We start from the raw sequence: 25781 nt of genomic DNA on the forward strand, positions 1-25781 counted from the left end.
CTAGACTCTTATGTTTCTCTGCTCTTCTTTAGCCAGCCTACAGGTTTTCCAGGAAATGTTGTATAGCTTTTGCATCTGCAGTCATCTCCCTAGATTTGGCATTAGTGAACTGGAGCCACTTCCTATTTGATGARGACTTTGTCTTAATAAATGACATGAAGTCATTAGAGGGCATATCTATGACCATTCTCTGTACTTTTCAGCCAAAATTCATGAATTGTAGAGCCTCTGTATATAAACTTCCCATGGCAATGTCGGTGCTGCTGCATACAAGGCTTATATGAGTAGGGGATGTCTAGTGGCATATCRTTAGTAAGAGAACCCATACTGGCAATTTTACACTTGCCTGTACCAAAGGACTTTGGTTTCCTTTTTTTCCTTTTTACAGCAGTTCTTCATCTCTGCTCAGATATCAGGATCAAAAAACCTCAAATACTTTTCCTTTGCATCACTGCTTGTGTGGGATTGTGCTCTCAACTTAGCCCTTCCCTGAAGTATTGCATGCCTGCAGGACTGTGTGGGTATTTGTTCTGAAGTAGTGCTTTTCTCTTGGGTACATCGTGTGTGTTTGGTGAAGTTTTGCTTTGAATTGCATGGATATTGCAGGCATCCACCTTGCGGCTGGCCATGGACATGTCAGTGTGAAACTCGTCTGTCCATTGTGCAAACTTAGTAGCCGTGGCTGTCTAGGTAGCTTGGGCTCCTCGGTATCTGTGGTTACTATCCAGTAAGCTGCAGTCCTCTTGGATGGAGACCAAGGCTGTTACCTTGGGAAGGTGACACTGCTTGAAGCAGTATGTGGCAACAGTTCTTTCGTAGAAAGCTTCCTAGCCGTGCCACGTAGTTAAGATCGGGTTATCTGAAAGCTGTTTGCTCCGCACTCTTGCCAGTCTCTTGCAGTCAGATACAGACCTCGTGCTGCCCTTGGTTCCAGGCAGCACTGGAAAGCAGGGAGCTTATGCTCGTGAAGCTAGTGCCCCGTAAAGACAAGCTGGTTTTGAGTCATAGAGAGTGACTGACATTCCTTGCCTATATATCTCCATATTACACAGTGTGGTATTAGAGTAAAATGTTTCATTGTAGAACTGCTGCTCTGCTGCTGTTTGTCGAGTCTCCCCTGATACCACAGTGTAGGCCAGAAACTGCTATTTATATAGTATGTTTGTTGAATTAATGCTCTCCCTTGCCAGCCCATATCCCGAATTCCATGAGGCAGGTTGAGTGACTGCTCCTCCTCGGACTTCTAGTTGGGACTGCTCTTGTCTGCCAAGCGACTCTGCCAAGTTGAGGGTAGCTACGATCGGTTCTTGCTGCGTTTGGCACTTCGTGTGGTGTGCAGTCTTTCAGGTAGCCGTTTAATAATATGCTGTGTAAGATGGTGGGAGTCTTTTGGAAAATGTCTAGGCCAGTTTCTAGTTTCAGCTGAAAGCTGAAGGTGCATGAACCTGCTCAGCTGTTTCTTCTGACCAGCAAAAGCACAGAAACCAAATCCTTGTAGATCAAGATGGCCACCCAGAACAGGAGGCTCAACTGCCAGCCGTAACAAAAACCATCCACGGGGTGTAGTTGGCAGCTTATTTTGAATGTAATACACTGCTTGCCTTGTGCACTCGCCTTCTGTTGTGGTGGTTTCCTCATGCTGAACCATAAAATGCAAGCACAGTAAGCCACCACTCCTGGTGCCAAACGTGGATTGGGACTCAGCACAGGAATCAAACTGATTTAAGTGCTTCTGAAGAGAACCCAAAATGTACTTGCTCTTGGTCTTAAATACCACAGCTGTTGTAAGGCACAGTGAGACCTTGAAGAATGATACCTATTAGGAAGTGCAGAAAGACTTTTACAGGGAAAAACAAGCTGTTTGGATGCCCTAGTACCTGCTTATAAGGAATATTGGCAAGACTTGCTCAATTTTCACTTCACCTTTTCCAGGCTTGATTACAAATGATTCAACRCTGCACATACTGCCACTCACTGTGACAACTTGTTCACATTTGCCATTAGGCCTCTCTGCAACTTGCAACACTTTGTTTTGTGGTACAGTTGTCTGAAATTCAAAGTGTAGTAATGCTGATGTTTTAATAATAGAACAGAAGAGACTGTCCTACCCACAAACCTAAATTTTCTAAGGAACTTGCTGTCTTGGGAGAACAAGACGTGCTTGCTTTTTCTTTCCTCCTGCTTCCTCCAGACCACTCTTTGTGGTAGTTTGTAGGAGCAGGGTTGGAGCCCCCTATAGTGGTTTAGGAGAGGATTCGGAGCCCTGATCTTCTCTGCTGTTCTGGCATGGAGCTCTAATGCTGGTAACTTCCTGGCCACACTAAATCTGAGCTAATTGCCTGTTACCGGCAGGGCTGGTGCRGTGTGGTTAGTAACCACAGAACCCAGCAAGTTTAGTGTTTCTACCTTTGCAGTGGTTGGCACGCAACTGCTCCCTTGTTTCTTTGCAGTATGTGGACAGGTGCCCTTAATGCTTTTAACTGCTTTGTCCTTCAGCTCCTTGTGCAGTGGCACATTTTGTGCTGTTCTGTGGTCTGGGATGCCAGTTTCTTACTAAGCAAACATTTCGGAGCATTTCAGATCCTGATGCACGTACTTACATTACAATGGCAGCTATTTGGCTGCGGTGCAGACACTCCCTAGCCCAGAATAGGGACAGCAACTGTCTCTAGCTGCTTGAAACTTCCTGGCTCAGTTTAGTCTGGAAGCATTAGCTTCCAGCTGATCTAGTGTAATTTGTCTTGGGTGCATTAAAACTAGGGGGGAACCTCTTAGCATTGCTGCCTCCTTAAAATAAGAAGCCTGCTGAGTAGGATATAATCTGAACTGCTTCAGATCTGTCCTTCCTGGAGGAGCACTGGGGAAGATAGAGGGGGAACCAGCTCATAGCCTGTTTGATCCTGAGCTGCCAGTACGAGCGCTTTGAGCACTTCCCTTAATCTAGATTGATTACTTAATTGTGCACTCTAACAATTTCATAATGAAGTTTTATCTGGCAGCGTGCTTGCTGTGGGATTCGTAGTTGGCAAGGGCTGGCCAGGCAGTGAGTGTCCCGTGTACTTCATGTACAGCCGAGCTTGCTTGTTGTAGAAGTCTGCCGTTTGGAAAGGCTCCTTTCTTGAGGTCGTAGTCAGCGTGATTTCCTGTACATCGTTCCCAGAGTAAATGTAATCTAGAACACAGTGCACAGCTGATCTAGCGGAGGAGGAGGAGGAGGCGGCATGGGATTTGCGGAAATACCGGTCTCTCGTTGTTCAGGCACAGTGGCTACAGAGACRGACAGGAACCCTAGAGATTGTATTGATATGCAGAGTACACCAGTTCTTTCTCTATGCTTTTTTGAACTGCAGCTTTCTTAGAAACTGTCTTTGCACTTTGGCTCACTGAGTCTGACAGATGCAACGACAGGTTTGCAGACCTTGCCATCCAGCAGTAAGGTCACATACAGGTACAAGCTTGCTTTGAGAGGGGGAGACCACTCCTCCGAGGTAGGTTAACAAGGTCTTAGGGCTGCGTGACATCTGCAAGGTGTCTGCAGCCATCTTAATTGTTTGCATGCACATTCGCTTGAGCTGGTGTCGTGTTGGTCTTGGCCTGTCTGGGCTGTGATCTCATTTAGCGATCAGATGCTGAAAGTGTGCTAATTTAAGGAAGAGAGAGATGAGTAAAGAGCAGTGGGTGCTGAATGTTACCTTCAATTAGCTGGCTTCCTAATGAACTGTTCTGGGTGGATTAATCGTACCCAGCAGGCGGCAGCAGCATGCTGGCAGGGGCTGCCCCCCCTTGACGGCGCTGGGTGCCCAGGGGCCTCCGGGTGAGCAGGCGAGCTGACTCCTTGTGCGTCAGGCTCCTGTGGCGTGCTGTGTTGCACGGTACTCTGGCTGGCACTRCTCTCGTGACAAACTGCCTGTCTGCTATTTTATTGGATTCTGCAGGAATCGGTTAGTGCCTGAAACAGCTGAGTAAATAGTGACAGAAGTGTGTCACATCCAGAAAATGCACTTGATGTCGCTAATGGAAGGTGCTTCTGGCTATATAACCAGGCTGCAATTCGCTGAAGGGTTGGACCAAGTGTGATTTTATGCTGCGTTGCACTCTAGTTTGAGAGTTGTATAATACATATATTCTCTCCCACTTGGAGATCCCTTTTCATTTGTGTGTTGCAGTAGTAGATCACAAGGGTTTGTGGAGTCCACTGTATTACTTTGGGTAGGGTGCTGCCGTGTTGCTAAGGAACTGTGACTTGACTGGCACAYGTGACTGCCTTCTAGATAAGATGCTGTGGGTAATATAAATAATTGCAAGTTACAGTGCTCTCCAAGGTGTGGTGTGGCGTAATCCAGATAGCTCCCAGTAAATAGAACTGCTTTTTAGCCAGCAACTTTGCTGATGCCCCTCTCGGTCTGGCCAGTGGTTTTGGGGCAGCACAACATAAAGAACGGGAGGTCACAGAGGGCCACCCCAAGATTTTTAGGGGTGTCTTGCATTTAAAAACAAGATAGATGCACTTTTAGGACAAGTGCTTTCTTGCTGAAGAATTGTTCTTGTTCTAGTGAGGGCACAACTGGATTTCCTCATTGCTGTTCCCATGAGACTCCTCTACCTTGCTATCTGCTCTTTCCCAATTTGGTATCTTCAGTAGAGGAGAAGCTGTATGGAATCCCTTCCTAGCAGGAGAGCCACGCAGTGCCCAAGGGGCATAGCCGACCCATCTCCCGCCTGCCAGGTGGGGTAGGAATGCCCTTAATTCCTGTGGCAGATCATCTTCTACAAAGAGCACAGTCTGCAGAGCTTTCTAATCTCTGGGAAGCCGGAGAATCTCTCCTTTCAGAGAAAGGAATGAACTGCGTGAGCTTACCTCAAGAGTGCTACTTTCAGCAAAGTCGGGAAGAGCTGCTTTCATTCTGATCAGCCTCTTACTCAAAGGAGCCTGCTGGGAATGACAGGCCATTATATCTCCCCTAAGGCTTGTGCCATTCACTGGGGTAGCTAACTACTTTAATTGAGTGGCGCGTGGAGTATTCTTGGCTGGTGTGACCTGGAAGTCTGTGATAGCTGTCAGCGTGGCTCAGAGCTCCTTCTGGGAATAATGCGTGCAAGTGTCTCTCTGCGACTTTCTTGATTAGTGTTGGGGGGGGGAAATCTTGAAAATTAAAACCAATTAGTTGTCTTTAAGGTCAGGGACTTATTTGACCTACCAGCATCCATTTCAACTTGGCCTGAATTGAAGATCTTGAAGAGGGCTGTACGACTTCTGTAAAGAGGCTAATGAAGTGATGCTTTTTAAAGCACTTCCCTGCTGTCTCTRTAGCCCAAACACTTTAGGCAGGACACTAGTGCATGACAGGCTGAAACGGCAGCAGGCAGGTACTGTGGTAGTCTTGTCCTACAGTAAGAAATGTAAAAAAGCAAACCCATTTTTTTAATGGCTGAGAAAGCACCTTTTCATTGGTGATCTAAGCCAAAATCCTGAACAGAGCCTTTCTCTTTCCCATAGAGCTTAGCTGGTTTGCCCTTGAGAGGGCTAGAGGACATGATGAAGCATTTGTTTTATGCCATCACCCTACTTGTGAAGCATGAAATCTGGGTCAAATTTGGGGCAGCAGTGAAGACATCTGAGTAATTTTATGGCAAACAGGAGGTCCCTGATAGAAGGTGGATGGGGACTTTCTTGTATGTGTTTGGGTGTGTTTTTTTTTTTTTTTTGGGGGGAGCAGGGGTGGATAGAATTGACCCACCAGGCTCTTTGTGGATTAAGACTCTGTGGGAACCACCCCAAGGCTGTAGGATAAAGGAATATCAAACTTATTTTTTACTTAACCAGGTCTGTGGTTTGTGGGATCTTATCTCCTGTGTCTGTGCCTGGGGTTGGTGCTCYTGAACTTGCAGTCATGTACTTAAGCCAGGTTTATTTAAAACATCTGGCAGAGTTGTTGAGCTTCTCTGTAAGGCAAAGTGCTAGTAGAAAGTAGAAGAGACCAGCTACTGCAGAAAGATCCTTCCAGTTCAGTTTTTTGTATTAATTGGAGGTGAACWAAGTGTTAAAACTACGCTCGGGCTGGCTACTAGTGCTCCAGCTGTCTGAGAACAAATGGAATGGGCTTAAAAATGGCCCTAAAGTATGTGGCTGCATTGTTTTAAATTACCTCTGCTGGGGCCTGCTTACTTGCCTTTTAGCTTGCAGCTCTTAGCCTGTAAATGTGATCTTTTTTCTAGAGTAGAATTTCACCCAGATTAGGCGAACAGCTTGGTAGCGACCAACCCGAATGCTTGGTTATGGAGTCAGAATCCTCTGAAGAGCTTGTTTCCTTTTCTTTTCTCACCCAGTTATTGCCCAGCAGAAAGAGAATTACACTGAAAACAACGAAGTGAAGCATCCATTGGGGTGGGAGGGAGGAGAGGCAACTGTTGGTGTGGACTGTTGTATGAATACACTTGTTGCTTTGGCTGGTGGCTGCTCACAACTCCTCTTTTTCTCCTTTCTCAGCAATGGTACCAGCATGATATCGTTGATCATTCCCCCCAAAGACCAGATTTCGCGAGTCGCAAAAATGTTAGCGGATGAATTTGGCACCGCCTCCAACATTAAGTCCCGAGTGAATCGCCTTTCAGTACTGGGAGCCATTACATCTGTACAGCAAAGACTCAAACTCTATAACAAAGGTAATTTCTAGCTTGTGTGGGTGCTGGCAAGTTTCCCTTACTTGGAGGCATCCTTAAGTTCCTGTCTTAAGCAGTTTTCTGCTAATCAAATCTGTTGGCCTGTGCAGCTGTTCTGCACTGATGTTTCAGGTATGTTGCCTGTGGATGACTACTTCAGGGATAGCCCTTGGGACTAGGATACTCCGTGTCTGTGATAAACAGGCTCATGATTCTGTCCTTAGCAATGCTGGCTCTTCTAAACTTGGTCAGCCTTGAGACCTGTTCCGTTACAATTCATCGCATTAAACTAGCGGTTTCTCATTCAAATTGGCATATGTCTAGAGGAACCTTACGTGCAAATGTGATAGCATGTGACTATGATCATTTTGGGAGGGAATAGACCCAGGCCATTTAAGATGAGTRCAGGAAAAGGGTTCACTGCTACTGTTTTTCCTTCAGCATGTGACCTTCACTGAGATGGTCTGTCTGTAAACTGCTGTGTAAGAGCTGGGAAAGTGTCATGGGGATATTCAGCTCGTTTGCAGATTCTACAAGCTTGCAGGCTCATAGGTTTAACGGGTTTAACTTTCTATCAGTGCTACATTGGGTTACCTTTGGTTTCCTGCTTTAAGCTGTTCAGTACAGGGGCACTATCTCAGAGTTGGGATTAGTTTGTTTTTCATTGTGGAGACCTGGGAAGGATTGACAGGGCAGAGAAAGTAAAGAACATGGGAATTTCAATTTCAATCCTGTCTTAAGTCTCAAATCCTGGTAGTTAGCTTTTGATGGATATGACTTGCAATATTTCTCGGTGATCTAAAATTGCATTGTGTCCTTTATAGTACCTCCAAATGGTCTGGTTGTTTACTGTGGAACAATTGTGACAGAAGAAGGAAAAGAGAAGAAAGTCAACATTGACTTCGAACCTTTCAAACCAATCAACACATCATTGTATTTGTGTGACAACAAATTCCACACAGAGGTAAGAAGTCTCCTTATTGTCTGCTGGTCTTGCGGTAGTCAAAGTCAAACTTCTTTGCTAGACTTACTGAAACAGTTCTTAGTTTGCTTGAGTCCACAGTCTCTAGAACAGCAGGCTTCAATTAAGGGATCCTGCTGGTGAAGCCCCTGGATGACTTGTGACTGGCCAGTATTCAGAAATGTGTGAGATTTGCTGAAAGGCACTGTGAGTTGAGATACTGTCCAGCTCCTGCTATAGCTGATTTCATGGCCCAGCTGGTAACTGCTGAGTTGGTGTAACCCACAGACATGAGCTTGTCTCTGTAATTGGCGGCAGGTTTTTTTCTTAATCTTAGAGGCCCACAGATCTTATTCCAAGCTATGCCTTAAAGTAATGCCAAGAAAATATTAATGTTACCAGTCTTGATACCAGATGTGTTACCTGAGACTCTTGATAAAGACCTGGCGTGTGCCTAATTTATCTAGGGTAAGGTGGGGTTATTTTTATCCAGCATCTAATTGCAGGATCTACTTATCTTAGTTAAATGAACAGTTTTGAGACATATTTCAATTGATGTGGATTACAGTAGTCCTTTTGTTTGCATGAAGTCACTTTGTTGCATCTAGGTCTGTTTTGGCTCTGTTGCAGGTGCAGAGGTCTCTCTTTGTAGTAGATGTTTGACTACATTTCACATCCATGACGTTCACTACAGTAAATGCGTGACTGAGGCTTAACTGCCTCACGTTTGAAGTGTGGGCTTGACGCAGCCTTCAGTGATGTAGTTCTACTTGTTTGTTTGGATTTTTGGAGACCTAATCCATGGTTTCATTTTGGAGACCTAATCCTGGGTTTCAAAGGGCAGGAGTAGAAGCAGAAAGGGATGTTTGTTCCACAGGTGTGAGGTATCTTCCTATTATTCTGTCTCCCCACCAAGGATGAAATCCCAGTGCATCCTTGACCTACTGGGAGTGCCTGAAACTGGGAGCAGCCTCTACCTACCTAGAGGTATAGCTCCTGAAAGCTCTGCTGAGCCCGTATGTGTGTGGGCAAGTGAAAGCAAGAGGTATACAAGGGAATTCAGGAGAGAGAGGTGCAACTCCAAAGGAGCTGTTTGTTCCTGCAGTTGTTGCCAGTGGGTGGATGGCAGTAGGTTGCCTTCTGTCCTACCAGGAAAGGGATTAATTTGGTCTTGGCTGCAGCTCCTGCTCCAGGGCACTGATTCTATACAAAAAGAAGCTGCTGCGGGCTGCTCCCAGGAGGCAGCTGTAAACGCACTCTTGCTGATAGGTAGCGTTGCTCAGCAAGAGTTGCAATAACTTGAGAGGGATTTGTGGTAATGGCTACTRCTGATAATGTGACTTACCAGTAGCACCTTTCTCCATGAGCTGTGTGCTCTCCTCTCTCTTTTGGATATGTTCTTAGTTTACTTGATATTGTCTGCACTGCAGAATCAAATCAGGCTGTAAAAGTGTACTGTATATTATCTCAAGCAATGAGAAGATGTTAGCACTGGAGTCCTCATTTGTCTGTTACTATCTCATTTGCTTGTAGTGGTTCCCAGTATGCAGCTAGGACTTGAGATGGGGCCTCTAGCTTGGTAATACCAACAGATTTCATATGAAAGTGAGGACATTTAAAGGAGCGGAGAAAGGATGTGATCCTCTACTTTAGGCTGAATCTGGAGAGAAGAAACTCAACGCAGGCTGATAGACCAAAATATAAAAGCAATAGACCCTTGTACACTTGACAGGTAGAACAGTGGAATTGCTGACATAGAACTAATGAAGGGGAAATTGAGGATCACTGATCATTGGATACTTAAATAAGAGCGAATCAAGAACATGAGAGCTGTAATCATTTGTTGCCTGGCAATGATATCTGATAAGATTTCCTGTAGATATTTTATTGCATGTGTGAAACTGAAGTAACTTCCCAAGAGGGATATGAGCCCTGATGTGTTTCTGAAGGGTAGGATTTACAATGACTTATTTTGATGCCTTGGCTTGAGCATTCATACCAGTTGCACAATTTGCTTGGCCCTGTCCCAGTTAAATAGATTGTAATGTAATATGCCACTTCATTCTCTCATTCATCCCACTGCTGAGGAATTAATACAAAATATTTATTTTGGCCAGTAGATTCTATTAAACCTCAGTGTCTGTTTCTTTTAAGCTTGAAAGCCATAGACTTGGTAGTGTGGATTTTGAATAAAGATGACTGTCTTACTCTTTCCATTCAGTCCGGTAATCATGGAGGCAGTTAAAGGTCCTGTGGTGTAAACCAACACCATCACTCTCTGTGTTGAACCAGTGACTTAAAACTATCTTAACAAACTTGACAAATCTTCCACCCTGCTAATCGTTGTTTGCCACTCTGGTTATAACCTCAGAAAGAGGATTCTTGCTGTCATGTTTCATTGGGCGTGTGTAGGTGAACAGCAGTGTGAGGTTGCAGAACATTGGCCTGCCACTAAGAGCTGCCAGAGCTCCCTCTAAAGGACAGGTGTAGAATTGGGGTACCAGGCAATGTCCCCTAACACCAGAACGGGCTCTGGGCAGGAAATGGTAATCAGTCTCAAATGTGTTGCGCGGTGACCCTTTAAGTAATCTTCTGTCTCTTCCCCAAACTCCAAATGATGAAAGCAGCAACTGGACAAAAGATATCTAGAGCCCTTGATAGCGAGCAGTCTTTTAATTTTTAGCCAGCTCGAACCACCTTATGGAATGAGTTTAGCCTTCTTTGAAGAGAGGGTAGTTGAAGGATAACTGCTTTTTCCAGCAAATGTTATAGCTGTCTCCTCTATAGCCAGTTACTCACAGGACAGTTTTAATTCTGCTTTGTAAGGCTGAATTTGTCATAGCCCTGGGGGAATTCATCCTTCTGCCTTTGGGACTTTCTGAAGTCAGTAAGCATAGCAAAATGGTATTTGTGATAGTTGGCAAGTGCGAAGTCGGGCTATATTGGTGCTTTGTAGAATAAAACCTGACTGACAAATAGCCTGATCAGTGGGTTAAGCAAGTTCTGATTCTTCTGGCTGGAATGCTAGGAAAACTACTGTTCCAGTTTTGCCAACTGGAGAGGTGATGCATTTCACTTTGTATTTTCCAGAGCCACTCTTTAGGGTTTTGCATTACACCTGCTGGTGATGAGCTGGTAATGCTGGGAAAAGAGCTATCGAGCTTAAGTGTTAGTTTCCTTTGGGCTCTTGGCAGCACTGTGAGAGACAGGTACTCTTGACTCCTGCTGCTTTTACTTTATTGGTAAAAACAGCAATAATCACCTCCTGCATTAAACTTTCTTGAGGTTTATTGTCCTTCGTAGTCTTTCGGAATGCGATAAACTTGAAAAAATAAATTTGGTCTTTCTGAACCTTGATAAACTAACGCTTACTGCTGACAACATTGTTTCTGTTGCAGGCTCTTACAGCGCTGCTTTCTGACGACAGCAAGTTTGGCTTTATTGTAATAGATGGTAGCGGTGCACTCTTTGGAACGCTTCAAGGAAACACAAGAGAAGTCCTGCACAAATTCACTGTGGATCTTCCAAAGAAGCATGGTAACACATTAGTGACTCTCTAAACTGTTTGCAGCAGCAGATGATAGGATGGGGTGTGGGGGAAGAAGAGCAGAAAACTTCAGCTGTAGGTGTTTAACCATACTCAATTCCTTACTCCCCTGAAGTCCGCCAGCAAAGCCTCATAGTTTGAGTCTTGTGACAAGATTAATTGAATTAATATAATATGCAGTTGATCTTAAAGTGGCACTTTTTCCTTGACCCACTTGACCCTTTGTTTGCTTTTGGAACAAACTTTAGTAAAGATTACTAGCACAAGTAGTAATACCACTTGGTAGTGTCCTTAAATTTTTCATCTCATGGTGTTGCAAGGAACAGGTTCTTGCTTTTCACTGTGGTTTGCATGCAAGAAGCACAGAAGCTTAATGGAACAAGTAAAGCTCTAGTTCCATTATATGATGCTGTATTGTATATTGAATTCAGAGAATTGCCTGTTAGCTACTCCYGTTTTACCATCCTTCTCTGATGTAGATTGGGATGGGACAAAATGAAATAGGAATGTCTCCCCAGTAAGCTAAGCCTAGCAGTGTCTGTGCTGGAATACACTGCATCAGCAAGAAAGGTATGTGAGGCAGTGTAATAAAGGAAATGGCATTTAATGAAGGTACAGGGTATAAAAATTCTGAGTGTCTGTGCACATTTTCTATAGAGGGCTATAGTGAGTCTTTGAAAAACATATTTCCCTCTGTGGGATGCGTGGGGAAAAGTCTCTTGCTGTGAATGAGCACACTCTATTCACTTGCTGTTTCAACTGAATGCCCCTAGCTCTGCTTGTGGCAAACTAATTCAGAAGACTGCATCTGCCCTTGGCTTCAGTTACTGAAGGCCCAGTTGGGACCATGTACTAATAACCTCCTAGAAATGAAATGACTTCCAAATTGCTGCCTCACATCTGTTCTTTCTTAAAGGTAGAGGAGGTCAATCTGCCTTGCGTTTTGCTCGTTTGAGAATGGAGAAACGACACAACTATGTAAGGAAGGTAGCAGAGACGGCTGTGCAGCTGTTCATTTCCGGTGACAAGGTGAACGTGGCTGGTCTCGTTTTAGCTGGATCAGCTGACTTCAAAACTGAATTAAGTCAATCTGACATGTTTGATCAGGTGAGTGCCCTTTTCTGAACAAAGCCCAATTTTTTAAGCTGTCAGTAGTAATGTGGTGATATTAGCAGTAGCTCTGATATTAGATACATCTGAAGAGGAGTGTAAACTTGCTGTCTTAAGTGATTTGATCAAAATATAAAGTCTGATATATTCTAAAGAGGCCTCCCTTTCCTAGTACCTTCCAGCAAGGAGGTAAGATCTCATTTTTCTTAGTAACACTGTTACTAAGAAATCTGTCCTCCCTGGTTTAGAATTGGCATTTGTGTTCTTTGTGTTCCAAAATCTAAAGTAGAGGCTTTAGTAGAATTAAACTCCACTAAACCTAATCTGTCTGGCCCTGTTGCCTGAATGTTGTGCTTCAATATTAAGCATTCATAGGTCCCTCTGACTYGGAACCTGTGCTTGCAAGTGAAGTAAAATAGATTAATGCTGAGACTCTTGCCAGGTGCTTATTCTTGTGGGGGTTAAGTAGTTTTATGGCAGTGCTATGTAATAGACTGGCTAACCTTGTTTCTTTTCATGTTTAGCGGTTGCAATCCAAAGTGCTCAAACTAGTTGATATTTCATATGGAGGAGAAAATGGATTTAATCAAGCAATTGAATTGTCAACTGAGGTCCTCTCCAATGTGAAATTCATTCAAGAGAAGAAACTAATAGGTATATGACTGCATGTTTAGCTTTCTCCTGAACCAAATACTCTTGATCAAGCACATTAATCTTCCTTTAGACCTTCTGGTAGTGCCTCTGTGTGCTAGCTCAGTCCTGCAATGATTTCAGAGTTGAACAGAATAGAACTTCTAGTGATACTTTCTGTTCTCCAGACACCTTCTCAATTGCTGCAGGACTTAGTGGGACATTAAGGAGTCTTTTTTTCACCAGACTCCTCTGATCCTGTTTAGCCTTTCATCAGATTGCCTTGGTTTCAGGCCATCTGGTGAAACTGGGGTGGGAAGAGAGGAAATGTCTCCTCGGATTCCTTGCATTTCAGCAAGATACTAGTTAAGATTTTCTTTGTTTTAAGATGGCAATAGAAATTATCCCTTGTCTGAGTTTTAGCAGCCGCATGTTGCCACTAATATGAAAACAGAGCAAGGGGGCAATAGTAACAATAGCTACCTTACACTGAAGAAGGGAATAAAGGTAAATAGTGACTGCTTGTTGATTAGTCCAATGATTGYTGCATAGCTAAGTTAAACTTCTAAATGAAATGAGATCCCTGACAGGCAGTGTTTGATAGTCCTGACTTTTCCAGCAGTGAATCCTCTGAATTACGTGCTTTGATATGTTGTCAGATCCCTTGTTCCCTTCAGTAACATTGCAGTCTCCCTTTTCTGTTTTTTTTTTGTTGTTGTTGTTGRTTTGGTTTGTTTTTTTTCATTCAAATTAGGCTTGTTAAAATCCAGGTGGCCTGATCTGTGTTCATGACAATCTGTTTCTTTGTACCCTGACTGCAGGACGATACTTCGATGAAATCAGCCAGGACACGGGGAAGTACTGTTTTGGTGTTGAAGATACACTAAAAGCTTTGGAAATGGGAGCGGTAGAGATACTGATAGTCTATGAAAATCTGGATATCATGAGATACGTTCTGCACTGCCAAGGCACAGAGGGTACGTGGTGCTTCTGTGAGACTGAAAGGCCTCTGAGGGGATTAACATCTAAGCCATCTCAACTGGATAGATTACTCTGGGGGAACTGCCTAAGTAGATCTGTAAGGACTTCATCAAGGAGATGTTGTATAGGCAAGTCACTAACTTGCAGCTTCCCTGCTTCTCTGGGGGAACTAGCAAGCTTCCCCTGYGGAGAAGGAATTGCAGTGCTGGAGTGGCGGTTTGTTGCAAAGCTAGCATCAAACCTGCCGTTCAGTTGTGTCCCTGTAAATGTGACACTAGTGCATCTGAGGGGGGACTGACTTGACTCTACTGGCCAGAAGCAAAACTCTTACTGGCCCTACATAGCCTTATTTCACCTTTTGTTTTGGGTTTTTTGGTTTGGAGGGGGAGGGGGGTTGTTGCACAGTACAGTTATTCTTTTCCTGTGTGCCCAGTTCAGTTTCCCATATTCCCATAGAGCTTCAGCTATAAAGGAAGGCAGTGTCAATGACCAAACCCTCTGAGCTGTAATTACTGGTTGTCCTCAGTCTCCTGCTGTTTTTAACCCACTTCTGGCAGTCTTGTCCAACCTAATACTGTTCTTTTTTTTTCCCCCCTTCTCAGAGGAGAAGATCCTGTATTTGACACCAGAGCAAGAGAAAGATAAGTCCCACTTCACAGACAAAGAGGTATTTCAGCTTTGGGGTTTGTAGATTCGTTCTCAGTGTGCTGGTGCAGCACTCTGAGCTTAGGTTGTTGCAAACATGTGAGCATGATGACCTTTCTCTCACTCAGATGAGACTCTGAGAGCACTCTGTGGCTTCYGCTCACGTTCAGCGTACCCCCTGGATCCTAGCCTTGCTTTTCTCTAATTTTTCTTGCTGCTGGTTCTGAGGTCATATAAATGAGTTGAAGTGACAGCAAGAAAGGGGTCTTTGACCACCATCAAACTGCCCACTAGAGGAGTTTGGTATCCACTATGCATCCTGCAGGCTAAGGTCCCAAACCATTACTTCCAGCTGTTTGTGTGTTGATTCTGTCGGTGCAAGAGACTGTGAGGATCGAAACCATTACACAGKTTTAAGTGAAAGGAAGCATTTGTTTCTAGATATTTGAAGTGTGGATCTGTCATCCACTGCTTAAGGGTTTCTTGCCTGTAAAGGTCAGAGAACCCTGACAGGGCAATTCTGCATTACTTTTACTGCAGTGTAAGCTGAGCAAAAGTTTGCGCCTTACAAAAAGGTGGGAGAGCTCTGCCTAATGTTATGACCGCTAGAGTAGCCGTTTCCAGCTGCTGCTCTTCCTGACAGAGTAATTGCCAGTTCCTTCTGTGCCCAGAAGGATCACAGTGTTACCTGCTGGGATGTAGTGTTTCTATGCTAATAATCGCCTTGACCTCTTACTGCTAAATCTCTGCCTCTTGCCTCTGTATTTGCTTGGATCGGTGTTTCCCAGAGTAAAGTGTCCAGTTAGATGAGTGTCGATGGAGTGTTTGTGGGGTACAAAGTAATATCTAAAGAAACAGTGAAAACTAAAGGGTGTGGCATGAAGTGACAGCTGAGCAGAACAGCAAATAAGGCTATTTTCTCTCCTGCACTAAACTCCATAGTATGGAAGCCCAAAACAAGACCTGTCAACACCTTAGTTTCTTAGCACCAGGAGTCCTGTGCTTGTGCCAGCACTTGTCTGATACGAATGTATCAGGAATGCCTACCACCTGGACCCTGGCAAGCGTGTCAGATTGCTCCAGCCTGCAAAGCATGAAGGGAGGTGTCTCTGTCTTGTGACAGAAAAGACACTGTTGGTGTCCATTAAGCCAAAGACAACTTTTGGTGTGAGTTTTCTCAATAACTAACATGCAATGACTGTAACATCGTTTGTTTTTCAAATGTCTACATAGACTGGCCAAGAACATGAACTGATAGAAAGTATGCCCCTTCTGGAGTGGTTTGCAAACAACTACAAGAAATTTGGAGCAACATTGGAAATTGTTACAGACAAATCACAGGAAGGATCCCAATTTGTGAAAGGATTTGGAGGAATCGGAGGTAAACTGCAAGAGAAAAACATGCATTTTTTTCTAACAGTTGGTTTGATTAAACTAGTGCTAACACAAGCAGAGAACCAGACAAATCTGACTCCTACTAGTCACGATACCTGTGTAAGAAATTACTGTGTTCAGCAGGAGTCTCCAGGTGAATTATGGGGGAACCACATTCAGCAGGATGACTCTGCATGTTAGGTAGCTGTCACTGAGACTGGGCTTCCCAGATCCTTTTGTCCTTCAGAGGGCACAGAGGACAGACTGTCCTTCTTTCCAGCTGCTGAATTTCAAAAGGGCCTTGAACTGCCTGCTCTGTCTCTCCACAGTTGTTTTGTGGAATATTTTGCTATGTAGAAATGGTGTATGACACACACTAGCCTAACTTCTGAAGCAACTGGATATCTGTTGCTTGTCCTTCAGAGTCTCTCCATACTACTTCTACCCCCACACCCTGTTTTCCGCTTCTTTTCAGAACAAAGTATTTTAGCCCAACTTCGTAGAGAAGTGAGGCTTCTGAAATCATTCAGTCCTTCTCTTGAACTCGCTGGGCAATATCAGCCAAGTCTGACAGAGGCGCAGATAATTGTTTCCTCAGTTTGACAAAAATCGGTATCAGGGTAGAGCAAAGACACTCACCACAAACCCTTTTCTCCCCAGACAAATGATCCCATAACAATGCCATTGCTTATTTACTGAAAAGCCAACTGCTGCCAGACATTCGGCATCTCTAACTCTGGATTAGCTGAACATTTACTGTGTCTAGTTTGATGGAYGTAAAATAGAGGTGAATTATTGTGGAAAGTTATAGGGGGCAGAGGACACCAATCAGTAGGAAACGAGCTTGAATAGTTTGGCTACATGTGGAACAAAAGGTTTCTATGTTTTCAGGGTTTAGACTTCCAGGAGCCCTTCTTAATCTGCCAGATCCGACCTCTTTGCCTGGTGGGATTGTTCGCTACCATGCTCCAGTCCCTGTAGTCTTAAAAGGCTATACTTGAATACACTTCACCTAAGCAAATGTTCCCAGGGATAAAGGCTTCCCAGAATCCTGGCTTGGGGTGGGGGAAAAGAGTCCATGAAGATAGCCACTGAGCACTGCTTGTATTCCCTTGAAAAAGCTTATTTCAATGTCAGCTGCCCTCCGAATTTAGATGTTCGGCCTTAAAGTGGAGCTACTGCTTAGTCTGAGCAATTATATCGGGACAGATGATCTGTTCCTGGTATAACCTTTTTGGAGATACAGTGTTCCTAGAATAGGCTCAGCTTTGCCAGCAGAAAGCTACCCTACGCTGGACAGGAAGGTGTTTATCCCTTTGGGGAATAAATTATCAGGCCCACATGGATGTGGGAATTTCATATAGCTGGGTGTCTGCTGTCAACCAGCGTAGTTTGAGCCCATCTTGCAAACCAAGTGGTAAGTCAGCTTCTGAAAACTTAACTGAGGAGCAGCTGACTTGCAGAGACTTCGGTGTGTTTGTGTGAGGGCTCAGTAATCTGCTTTGAGTGCCTTTTTAGCTCTCTGAATTTTGAAGAAGCTAAAGTGTTTTGTTTTTACTAGGTATCTTGCGGTACCGAGTGGACTTCCAGGGAATGGAATACCAAGGAGGAGACGATGAATTTTTTGACCTTGATGACTACTAGGTAGTCGACCTGGGTCCGGCAAAACGTGCCTCGCCCCTCCAGCATCCAACCCAAGGAGCAAACTCATGGTGGAAAACACAACAGATCCCTGCCTTAGAATTGGAACATTTCCAGAACTTGATCCACAAGCATTGGATTTAAAAAAGCAAAACCCTACACTTTGATTTGTCATAGTGTCAGTACAGCAGCAAACTACTAAGTTCCTATATGCCACTTTGGACTAATTTAAAAAGAATCCCGGTTTTTACTTTTACTCAATGGTGAAATTGGTTGCTCTTGTATTTTATGAAAATGATTTTTTTAACCTTCATGATACATTAACTGCTGTAAACCTCTTCCTTCAAAAATTAATAGAAGTAAGATCCTACTGGTTTGTTTCTTTTTACTTTGATTGGAGAAATCAATTGCTGCATTTTGCAGCGACCTGACCCATTTACATGGCATTCTCAGCTTAGACTGCAGAAGAAGAAACGTAATGAAATTGGAGCCATTCATTCTCTTCGAAAGAGTGAGAAGGCACTTATCTAGAGTGCTAGCTTACGAGGTGTGGCTTGCAAATTCAGATGGTTTGGGGAGGCTTACCAGCCAAATGTACTTTAATCTATTTGCAGAAGCACTGCTCTTACAGACTAGGAAATGCACTTCATTGATTGCAATGAAAATGCTGCTGAAGTCTTAGGCTTAATTTGGATTTGAGCGGTGCAGCCTTCAGTGTTTTTTTTTTTTTTCTTTTCCCCTGGTCTTTACAAAAATAAACATGCAATTTAAGTGAAGTAAGGTACACTTTGCTTTGTTTTGTTCCTCAGTAAGTTTTTCTTTTTTGCTTTAGGACTGCGTAAGGTTTCCTTGATTATGTGAATTTGATTGAACCCACAGTTCTTTAATGGAAGCGGGTATTTTACAGGAATAACTAACGAGTGGAGTCCTTGACTGAAGCCTTAGTACTGGCGCATTTGGAGTGTTTAATACTAAATACGTTGAACATTAGCGCAACCCACTGGGACATCCATTTCCCAGCACTAAGGAAGTCTGTCATATTGGCTCAACAAGTGTCCTGTAAATCTGATGCTGAACTCTAATGCACCCTAAATGGGTTAAAACTTCTGGTGGCATCAAGACTCAAGAAAGCTTTTTGTCATGCCTGCTATATAGAATGCATTGCAAACTACTAGAAATGGCGAAGGGTTTTTCAGATGGTCTTGCAGGCAGAGGGTAAAGTTAACATTGGCACGAAGTAATGCATGAATCTTGCTTCTTTTTCTGGGTTATTGGGTTCTCTGATGGGCACGTTGACAGCTTAGTGTCTGGTAGTTCTGTTCTTCACCAGCTCTGTCTCTCCTGGTGCATCAGTCAAAAGCAGCTTCTGTTTCCAAGTTGCATACCTGCCTATCTTTCCAATAATCCTGTTTCACTTGAATGGAGGGGGAGCTTGTCTTAAAACTTCTGCCACACTGTACTTTGAGGTCCAAAATTACTGTCATTGTGAGCAATATAATTTGTAACCCTGGTTTCTAACCTGGCAGATGGCTTTGCTGTCATTCTCACATCGAAGCTGGAATCTCTCATAGAAGGTGACTGGGTCTGCCATAGACTTGCACAAACCCAAGCTTGAGCAAGTTTGTGGTCTTCAAAGCGGTATGTTCTGGATTTTGCCATTGTAAATGGGTCTAATGTGACATGACAAGACCAGAAAAATTGGATGTAAATTTACATTTTTGAATATACTGCTTGTTGTTTCACATGATACATTAGGGTATGCAGCTCCTTTTTGTAGTTTTTATTTTTACTATTTAAGTTTGGAAATGATGCCAAATTTTTGTATTTCTTTAATCAATGTGTTCTCTTCAGTGATATATATTGCATTATATATTGATGTGTATATCAATATATACTGATATGTATTACACTTACACATGCAAACACATTAAACGGGGGTGAAAAATCCTAGCCTTCGCATACTATATAGCCTCTGCAGAGAGATCCCAAGCAGTGATATCTTGGTGTTGTGATGTACAGAAATGGAGAAGAGTATTAAACCATATTTAAGAATATAGTATGGACTCCTGATTTATTTATCTTTTTCTAGTCCAGGAAAGACCTGCTTTACCCAGTCCTGTGCCAGCAAGGCTTCAAATCAGTGCTTGAGTTGTAAGGTGGCTGTTCCATAGCTGATCTTGGGAACGTCTTGTTTCCTCATCCTGCTGARCTGCTCTTTTAAGGTGTAGCAGAAATCTAACTTCAGAGGTTTAAAAGCGGGAGGGGGAGGGAGCCCGATAGATTTAAACAGCTTCATGCTGTGAGTGTTAGCTAAGGTGGTCTTCTGAACAACTGAGAAAGCTGGAGAACTATCTTGCAGATGCAGAAACCTGCCCCTAATATTCCATGCACAGAACATCTGGGCCTTTTCCAAAGGCCTCCGTTACCCTGTCTCTTAGTGCAAGACAAATCCGGATCAGAACTGGACTCGCTGTGTCGGCCCACCTGCTCCAGTTTGCTTCCCGTATCCAAAATGGATGTATTGATGTTTTTCCCAGAGAGGACCTGCCTGCTTTGTTGGCTGGGAAGACGGTGTGTGAAAGACGTGTGTGTAATATCAGCTTTAACTCTCCTTTCAGCTGCTCTCGTCTGCCCTCCCCCTCTCCTGCCACAGTATGGATGTGATCCATATAGCTGCTCTGGCTGTTCCTGCCGTTACGTATATAGGCTAGTACTGCAACAGGCCTTTCTCCAGCTGAGCTGCCTTGGGGGAGCTTGAGGTGGACTTCCAGTTTGTGTTTGATCTGCATTGTAGCAYGTGGGAGAACATGGCCCTTGGTTCCTGCGTGCCTGGATCCTGGAGGCTGTGGAGAGATGGCATCTCTTGGGATAGAAATAAGTGATGCACAAAAGTGCTCTGCTGCCTGCACCTCGGGATGTCTGTGAGCTCTAAGTACAGAAATCTGATCGCCATTCAAATCATGGTGCAGACTAAAGCATCAAGCTGAGATCAGTGCAAAATAAAAAGAAAGCCCATCGGTCAGTGCACACTGCAGGAGCTACTGCTTGCAGAAAGCTGCTGGCTCTTACTCACCAGTAGGTGTAATCAGGCATGTGGATGTACATTTTTCTCAAAAAAAAAAAAAAAAAACTTAATTAACCCTTAACTGTCAGTAACAAAAGGCTGGTTTGTGCTTTCCGGTTTTGCATTCCAAGGAACGGGGGAGCAGCAAAGCTTGGCTGTTTCAGAGGGATGCCTGAGAGCTGACAGTGTCTCAGATGCTCTGCTCCGGACGTGCTGGGAAGCTGCTGTTTCCTCCTGTGCTGATCTGCTCGGCTGGTTCTCATGTTTCTCCCCTTCACGTTTCAGTGAAGAAAACATACCTGTGCATAGTCTGCAGAGCAGCTGTAGGACTGTGTGCTGGGGTCCCTTCTGCGTAGGCATCTGGTGCCTTCCAGCTGGCTAACTGCAAAGGTACTTGGAAAAGGTCACTGGGTCCCCTTAACCCTTCAGGAAACTGCTGTAGGCTTTGCAGGTCTGCTTTTGTCCTGTTTGCATGCGTCGGTGTCATTGCTGAGATTGTCACGTATCTGAAGGTGCTGATTTACGGTCCTCCTATTTTATCTCAAATATTGCTAAGTGCTGTGGTCCCGGGTCGGCTGGCTGGCGCGCGGGTTCTGCTCGGCGTGTGACAAAAGCACGCCGTGGCGCGCTCTCCTCTGGGAGACCTTGCGGCCTTCAGCAGGCTCGCTCGGTTGCTGCAGCGTTTAATTTGTGGAATGGGCAGCAGTTGGAAAAGGAGTTACGTGGGGCCAAGTTTGCGTGCTTTCAGACTAGAACGAGCAGAGAATTCAAGTTCGTATTTAAAAGCTAGACAGGATGGTTTTCATCGTGTCTGGCATCCTGTAGGCCATTAACTAATTATTTTCCCGTGAGGGATCCAGTCTTGATTTGATGGACTCGAGAGAAGGATGAATAGGAAGCGTCGTTCTCAGTATGTCACGTGGAGCCGCTTCCTTCTGTGCGTCTCGCAGAGAGGTTTAAATGCCCCCTCAGGACGCTCTGCACTGAGGCCCGAGATGTGGAGTCCTGCTCTCGCCTGCCGTTTCGCCCGCACCGCTCTGCAGCTGGGCTTGGAAGAAGCGTGCCTTCGGGCACGTACCACCTGAGCAATTTGCTAAGGGTCTCGCACGAGTAGCTGTTATAGTGGACCATCAGCTTCTGCTCGCTGTCTGAACACATTCCCATCACGAGAAAGGGCTTCAGCTCTTCCAAGCGCTTAAGTGCGTGCGTGTTCAGCGCTCAGTAATACCGGCTGAATTTTGTTCTGTGTACAGTGAGTCCGCAGCGCTCGTCCCCTGGTTCAGTTTTAAGTTGGCCCCACGTGTTCAGGGATTCGGACAACGCTCCTTTTAAATACTACTTTTTGTACAGCTGTAATGAAAGACAGGATTTGCCCTTTGTAACTTGTTATTTCGGGAGCTGGAGCCCGGCCTGCGCCGTTGCTGCTGGCAGCCTGYGAGTGCCGTCGCAGCGGCGAGCTGAGCCCGGCCGGGGCGGCTGAACGGCGACTTGGGAATTTCGCTGCGCTATATTTAGTCAGCTGGTGAAAAATTGCACTTCCAACACTTTTGAATCCTTGTCAGTGCTTAAACAGTCAAAGGGCAAATCCTGACTCGGCACCAACGAGGGGGGGCTGAGCAAAGCCTCAGCCCCCAGCGCCGCAGGCGAGAGGCGCGAAGGAGGCGGCGCGTTGAGCCCGAGCTCCGGGCAGCTCGGCGAGGGGGCAGGGGAGACGCCTCGGCTCCCTGCAGCGGGGACCGACGGACCCGGCCCCGCGGGGCGGCTTGTCGCCGTCCTGCCTTGGGCTCCACGGGGCAGCGAGTTTCCCCGTGCCGGCGCTGAAGCCGCGTAGCTCCGTGCAAGCTGGGACCCGGAGGGCAAAGACACGCCGGAGAGAGCAGCCCCCGAAGCTGCCTGTGCCCGAGCTCCGGCTGCTGGATCCCGGTTTGTCCCGCGCCGCCTTGCTGCGATCGCCCCCGTGGCTGCGGGGAAACCCGGTTTCTAACCCGCGGCTTCTCCTTCTCGGCGCCAGGGCGGGAGGTCGCTCCGAGCCGCCGCTTCGCCCGCTTGACGGCCGCGTCGCTGCTCCGGCACGGCGAGCCCCCTCTCCGGCAGCGGGATGCTCCGGCCAAATCGCTCGGCCTCGGTGCTCCCCGCCGCGTGCCAGAGGCTCCCGGGCGGCTGCTTCGGGCGGCTGCTTCGGGCCGCCCTTCCCCGGCGCTCCGGCTCCAGGCCCGGCGGTTGGAGGAGGAAGGTCTTCGCCTGGGCTCGCTCGCGGCTCCCTCCGTGTCGGCGAGATTCCTGCTGGGCTTCAGCGACCCGAGAGCTGCTCCGCGCGTTGCCCGGGCTCCGGCGGCTCCTCGAAGGTAGGACTACGCCGAGAATAGCCGCTCCTGGCGGCGAGGGGACGCGTAGCGGTGCTGGGTGCGCGGGGGCGTGCGGCCGCCAGCGAGCCGGGCGCGGAGGGGGAGAGGGAAACCGCGGCCGAGCGGCGGCCGTAGGTCGGGGCATAGTCGTGCGCTGACCCTTTCGGGGGCCCGAAGCACCGCGGGGGCGTGAGGAGGGCTCCAAGGGGGGATGTCGCTCCATGGTGTTTGGTCCGGGGAAGAACTTGGAGCTGCGTCCGGAGGATGCGTCTGCTGGGTTTGAGTTCGGGCCGCAGGGGCCGAGGGCAGCTCCAGAGCAATGCTCCCGTGCAAAGGCGGCAGAGCTCAAAAAGCGAAGAGAAGCCGAAAATAAACACAGATTAAGACCCACCAAGGGGCTGGGGCTTTTCTTTTCGCTCACAAAACTGAGCGGCGGTTTAACCCGCTGCCGCCCTGGGGCTATGAACGGAGACCTTGCGCGGGAATTGCTTTTGCCCTCCTGCTGCCGGAGGGCCGGAGCTGCTCGGAGGCGCCGCGGAGCCCTGCCAGCCCCCTCCTGCCTCCAGCGCCTTCTCGCCCCCAGTCTCTGGCCTCGGGGGCGTCTCGCCAGCGGCAGGACTCCGGCTTCCCCAGCGCCGCCGCCTGCGCTACGGGGCGCAGGGCAAACGCCTTCATCCGCGGGAGCTGCCGTCTTGCGCTTGCGTCGGAGCTTTTACTGTGCGTAAATAGGAAACGCGTCTTAGGTGCAGGGGCAAAAACTTATTGCTAGATCAGGTCTGATCAAAATATAACAAATGTACTATTACACTTGCAGGCCAAAGTATCCAGGTAGTGTTAAATGCCATTAATAGCACAATCAAGGCTGTTTTACGCAGGCTTTCCGGCACCCGCCTCCGTTCCCGGTGTCCCGCTCGCCCTCCCGGCCAGCAGCCACCTCCCGCGGGCCGGCGCTACCCCGGCTGCTCCGTGTCCATGGCGGGGGCCTTCRAACGGGCTCATGGTCTGCAAATTCAATTATATCGTGGGGACTTAGTCTCGTTAGCCCTTCGCTGTATATGAGCTTGTTCTTCAGGGCGACGACCACCCGATTGCACAAAGCTGAGCCAAAGCTAAGAGCGGCGTTAGGCAGCCGACGGTTAGGGGCTTTGCCGTCGCAGCTAGGACGGCTCAGGCGATAGTCGTTTGACCCCTGGGCAAGATGCTGTTACAGTAAAAACCACGGTAAAACAAGCCGAGGCCAAGACAAGTCCTTAGCGTAGCGGCGGTCGGCTAATAGCGACAGCAACGGCCTGTTCGCTGTGCTACGGGGCTCCGGTATCGCCTCTCTTAACAGCAAWACCCTCAGGCTGATTTTTAGCAGAGAAGGTTTATTTCTATTTTCAGGCAGTGAAGTGGCAGCAAGAGGGAGGCTGTTACGCCAGGCGAGGGGAGGAAAAACCCTTTGGCGGAAAGGCCGCACCTGAGAGCACAGGTGAGACATCTCGTAACCGCGCAGCAGCCCCTGGCTCACRCGTTAAAATCTGGGGGTTTTGTACTGCTCGTGGGTTTCGTTCTCTCYGCCCAGAACAAGATGACAATACATTTCAATTCCTTAAGCATCCGAAACGCGCCAAAGGCATCGACAGAAGCTAAAGACGTGGCTGGAATAGCTCGGCGGCGAGGCTGCAGGGAGCGCGCGCCGGTGAGCGCGGCGCCGAGCACGTTGCAGACCTCCGCGGCGGGAGGCGAGCGGCTGGAGCGGGGCCTTGTTCGGCGGGGGAGCGCCGGGGCCCCGCAGCAGCGCTTCCGCCTCCCCGAGGTGGCTGCGGACGCTGCCCATAACCCCTGGGAGAGGTCAGAGCCCTTCGGGGCGGCGGGGACGCAGGCGCCACCGGCCTGGAAGCGCCGGGCTGCACAGCGGCTCTGACGAACCGGATCAGGTTCGTTTGGGCGCTGTTTTCTTACTAACCCAAGGCTGACRCCCTCCGAAGGACTCCCGGCCCCCGAACTGGTTTGCAGATCCCCTTCTGAGCTGGACGGGCTGAAATTTCTCCGTCGTGTGCATGTGGCAGCAAGGTTCGTCCCCTGCTCAGCACCGGGGCAGCCCTACCGGGGGGGTTATATTAAATATAATATAGCAGCCTTCCCCCGCTCGTGGCTGAAAGCAGCAGCCGCGTGCGCCCTGCGCACGGTCGCACCTCGGGGATGGTTTCTGCTTGCTGCTGGGGACCCGAAGCCGGGCGGGGTGAACCTGAGCAGGACGAGGAAGGCGGCACGTCCGCGAGGCAGTGCCGGGGACAGCGTCGTCCGGGGGAGCCGGCGGCAGAGGTCAGGGCTTGCGCTGCCTTTCGGCAGGGCGTCCCCTGGCTCCCCGATCCGCAGACCGCAAAATAGCGCCCCGTGTCGTAACGCGGGACCCGCAGCCTGGGAGCTGCCTCGCTTCCCGYGGGTGGGTTTCCTTGTCCTTTCTGCGTTCGCTATCTCCAAGTCTTTATCAAACCAACAAAGCGGCTGGAAAGAGAAACCGGGACGCCGGGCACGGGTCCTGAGCCGGCAGGCTCTCCCGGAGCGCCGGCAGGATGCCCCGCGACCCGCCGCGGCCGGGCACCGCGGCAAGCTTGAGCGCCGGGGCTGCGGCCGGATTTCGGACACTCCCGATCCTGCCTTGCGGAGATCAGGAAACTCTCAGACAGCCGGTTGCGGCTAATTTTCTGCCGAGCTCGGGCRTTGCAGGGTTTGTGCCGCTCAGGTCCGGCGTTGCTTTGCTCCCCCCCGGCTAAGCTCTCTCTGAACCTCGCTGTTTTACGTATCGCAGGAGAGCTGCGGGAGGAGCCGCTGCTCTCC

The 25781-nt window shown here is 47.4% G+C and overlaps 1 protein-coding gene across 1 annotated transcript; it reads left to right on the plus strand.

The window, feature by feature from the left end:
- The first annotated feature begins 6487 nt into the window (after positions 1–6487).
- ETF1 (eukaryotic translation termination factor 1) lies at positions 6488–19605 on the plus strand. Its single transcript, XM_026061322.1, has 9 exons — positions 6488–6663; positions 7485–7624; positions 11020–11158; positions 12085–12275; positions 12803–12932; positions 13730–13885; positions 14492–14556; positions 15768–15915; positions 17470–19605. The coding sequence occupies exons 1-9, from the start codon at positions 6501–6503 to the stop codon at positions 17550–17552; spliced, it is 1215 nt and encodes a 404-aa protein (XP_025917107.1). The 5' UTR covers positions 6488–6500; the 3' UTR covers positions 17553–19605.
- The last annotated feature ends 6176 nt before the right edge of the window (positions 19606–25781 follow it).

Source organism: Apteryx rowi, unplaced genomic scaffold (genome assembly GCF_003343035.1).
Source record: "Apteryx rowi isolate R43461 unplaced genomic scaffold, aptRow1 scaffold_18, whole genome shotgun sequence".
Taxonomy (NCBI): domain Eukaryota; kingdom Metazoa; phylum Chordata; class Aves; order Apterygiformes; family Apterygidae; genus Apteryx; species Apteryx rowi.

Coding starts and splice junctions, on each gene's coding strand:
- ETF1 (XM_026061322.1), top strand. CDS start 6,501: ATGATATCGTTGATCATTCCCCCCAAAGACCAGATTTCGCGAGTCGCA. Junction 6,664..7,484: donor ACTCAAACTCTATAACAAAG/GTAATTTCTAGC, acceptor TGTCCTTTATAG/TACCTCCAAATGGTCTGGTT. Junction 11,159..12,084: donor GGATCTTCCAAAGAAGCATG/GTAACACATTAG, acceptor TCTTTCTTAAAG/GTAGAGGAGGTCAATCTGCC.